General features: G+C 38.9%; 1 protein-coding gene across 1 annotated transcript; it reads left to right on the plus strand.

Annotated features, from left to right (window-relative positions):
- The first annotated feature begins 719 nt into the window (after positions 1-719).
- On the plus strand, positions 720-1,780 carry LOC112675493 (olfactory receptor 4K5). Its single transcript, XM_025472056.3, is given in 7 exon segments — positions 720-892; positions 894-946; positions 949-991; positions 993-1,173; positions 1,175-1,361; positions 1,364-1,421; positions 1,423-1,780. Coding segments are annotated over 7 exon segments (1,053 nt in total).
- Positions 1,781-2,529: the final 749 nt, after the last annotated feature.

A 2,529-nucleotide genomic window follows, 5' to 3' on the forward strand; every position in this document is an offset into this window, starting at 1 on the left:
GAATCAGGAGGCCTCTGGGTAGCTCATTCGGTTAAGCATCACACTCTCGATTTTGGCTAGGTCATGATGTCAGGGTCCTGGGATCCAGTTCAGCCAGGAGTCTGCTTCCTTCCCTCTCCTGCTGTCCCTTCCCCCATTCACATATGTGTGCTCTCTCTAATAAATACATTTTAAAAAAGAACTGGAATCTGAACTCTCAAAACTAATATTTACAGAAGAGGAAATGTTTGAGTCAAAGAACCCAAATTTTCCCAAATTCATTGAATTTTTTCCCAGGTATCACTTATGTTCCTTTTTTAAAAAATTATTTTATTTATTTATTCATGAGAAACACACAGAGAGATGCAGAGACATAGGCAGAGGGAGAAGCAGGGAGCCTGATGCGGGACTCGATCCTAGCACCCAGGTATCATGACCTGGGTCAAAGGCAAGACTCTCAACCACTGAGCTACCCAGGTGTCCCACTTATGTTCCTTACAAACAAATTACTTTTGCAAGGTCTCATTCAAGATAAAATGAAATGTTATTTATATTTCAGTGAATACGCTCCTTCCTTCTCTCCAGATATATTATCATGATCTCTTGACAATTTTTTATTCAGCAAATGCTATACATCTGGGATCTTAGAATCTTTTGCATTAAAGTCTGTGTGATTCAGAATTCTGATCCCTTCTATTCTCCTCCCTTGATGTTGCAGAGCCTGTTTACAGCCTGGATCCATGGATAAGGTCAATTCTTCAGTGGTGTCTGAATTTGATTGCTGGACTCTCCAGTTCTCAGGAGCTCCAGTTTCTTTTTGTTTTTTTCTTTCTTTGTTTGTAATGTCATTCATTGTGCTGGGAAACCTTCTCATAATCATCACAGTAACTTCTGATAACAGTCTGCACTCCCCATGTACTTCCTCCTGGAAATCTTCTCCTTTGTGACATCTGTCAGGCTTCTTTTGCTACCCTAAGATGATTGTAGATTTCCTGAGTGAACCGAAGACCCTTCTTCCACTGGCTGATAGCTCAGATATTCTTCATTCACCTTTTTACTGGAGGAGAGATGGTACTACTTGTCTCCCTGAGCCTATGATAGATATGTGCCATATGCAAACTCCTACACTATGTTCATCATGGTCAAAGGACGTGCACTGTCCTGGTAATAGTCTCCTGGGCTGTGGGCTTGGTGCCACACATTAAGTCAGTTATCGTTTACCGTGACCCTACCTTTTTGTGGACCTAATGTAGTAGACAGCTTTTTTTGTGATCTTCCTCGAGTGACCCAAACTTGCCTGCCTGGACTCTTACATCATTTGAAATATCTCATTGTAGTCAATAGTGGTTTCTTCCGTAACACTTTCTCTCTCTTAGTTGGCTTGACTCATTATTCTTGTTCACTGTCTGGTTTAAGTCTTCCGCTGCAATGGCAAGGCATTTTCACACTGGCTGCCCATATCACTGTAGTAATTTTGTTCTTTGGACCTTGCATTTTCATCTATGTGTGGCCCTTTACCACTTACCCTGTGGATAACTTCTTGCCATATTTTACACTGTGTCACTCCCCATTCTAAACCCCTTATCTATACACAAGGAACAGGGATATGAAGGCTGCCATGAGGAATATTATGACCTATTACCTGAGGCCCAAGAAAATTTCTGAAATTCCACTAGCAGTGAGGGTTCTCTTTATTAATACACAATCCCTTCAAATTCCTCAAATCAATACTCTGTCTATAAAAATTTTCAATGTATTCTTGTGCCATATCTCAACTATGATGGAAGTGATAAGAAGATGAAAATAGAGAATATCTGAGGATTTAACTAGGCCCTTTCCAGGTATCATCTAAGCAAAAAGCTAATGTAAAAAATACGTGAAAAATGTATCAATGCTTACTGGTTTTGGAAATAAAATGTAGATGACGATATGTGGAAGTATAACTGCTTTCACTGCCTTAGTTGCAGGTAAATATGGCCTTAGTTGCTGGTAAATAGGAATATGATAGGGAAAAAAATGAGTACCTGATTCTTTGGTGAGCATGAATTTAAGTATTTTTCCTGGTCTTATGAGTTTCCTCATTTATATGCCTGAAAGAATCTAGATAATAAATATACTTAGGAATGTGAAACTTGAATTTACCCACCCAGAAAAATGCCCTTCCCTGATTTAAGTGTGTATACCTAAGTGGAGATTCTTAGATTATGAAATCCCTCCCCCAACATTATGCTTATCCCTATGTTTCCTAATAACTAACAATGCTTTAAAATGAATTATACATAATCAGGAGCTTGCCTTTTAAATCTTTCACTTAATGATCTTTCTGTGATCAGTTTACTCTGAAAACACAGACTCTTTAGCCCGTTCTATAGAAGCTATGCAGTCTTTGCATTTGGACCAAACATGGCAGTTCTTAGTGACAATGAATCAATGATAAACATACAACACTCAACTGTAAACCTGGACACTGAATACCTTTGAGCTATACCCTGATTTCTAGGGATGATAGGGGATTTATTAATATTGATCAAAGTTTTAGGTCTTTCCCCC

The sequence above is a fragment of the Canis lupus genome, chromosome 30 (genome assembly GCF_003254725.2).
Source record: "Canis lupus dingo isolate Sandy chromosome 30, ASM325472v2, whole genome shotgun sequence".
NCBI lineage: Eukaryota > Metazoa > Chordata > Mammalia > Carnivora > Canidae > Canis > Canis lupus.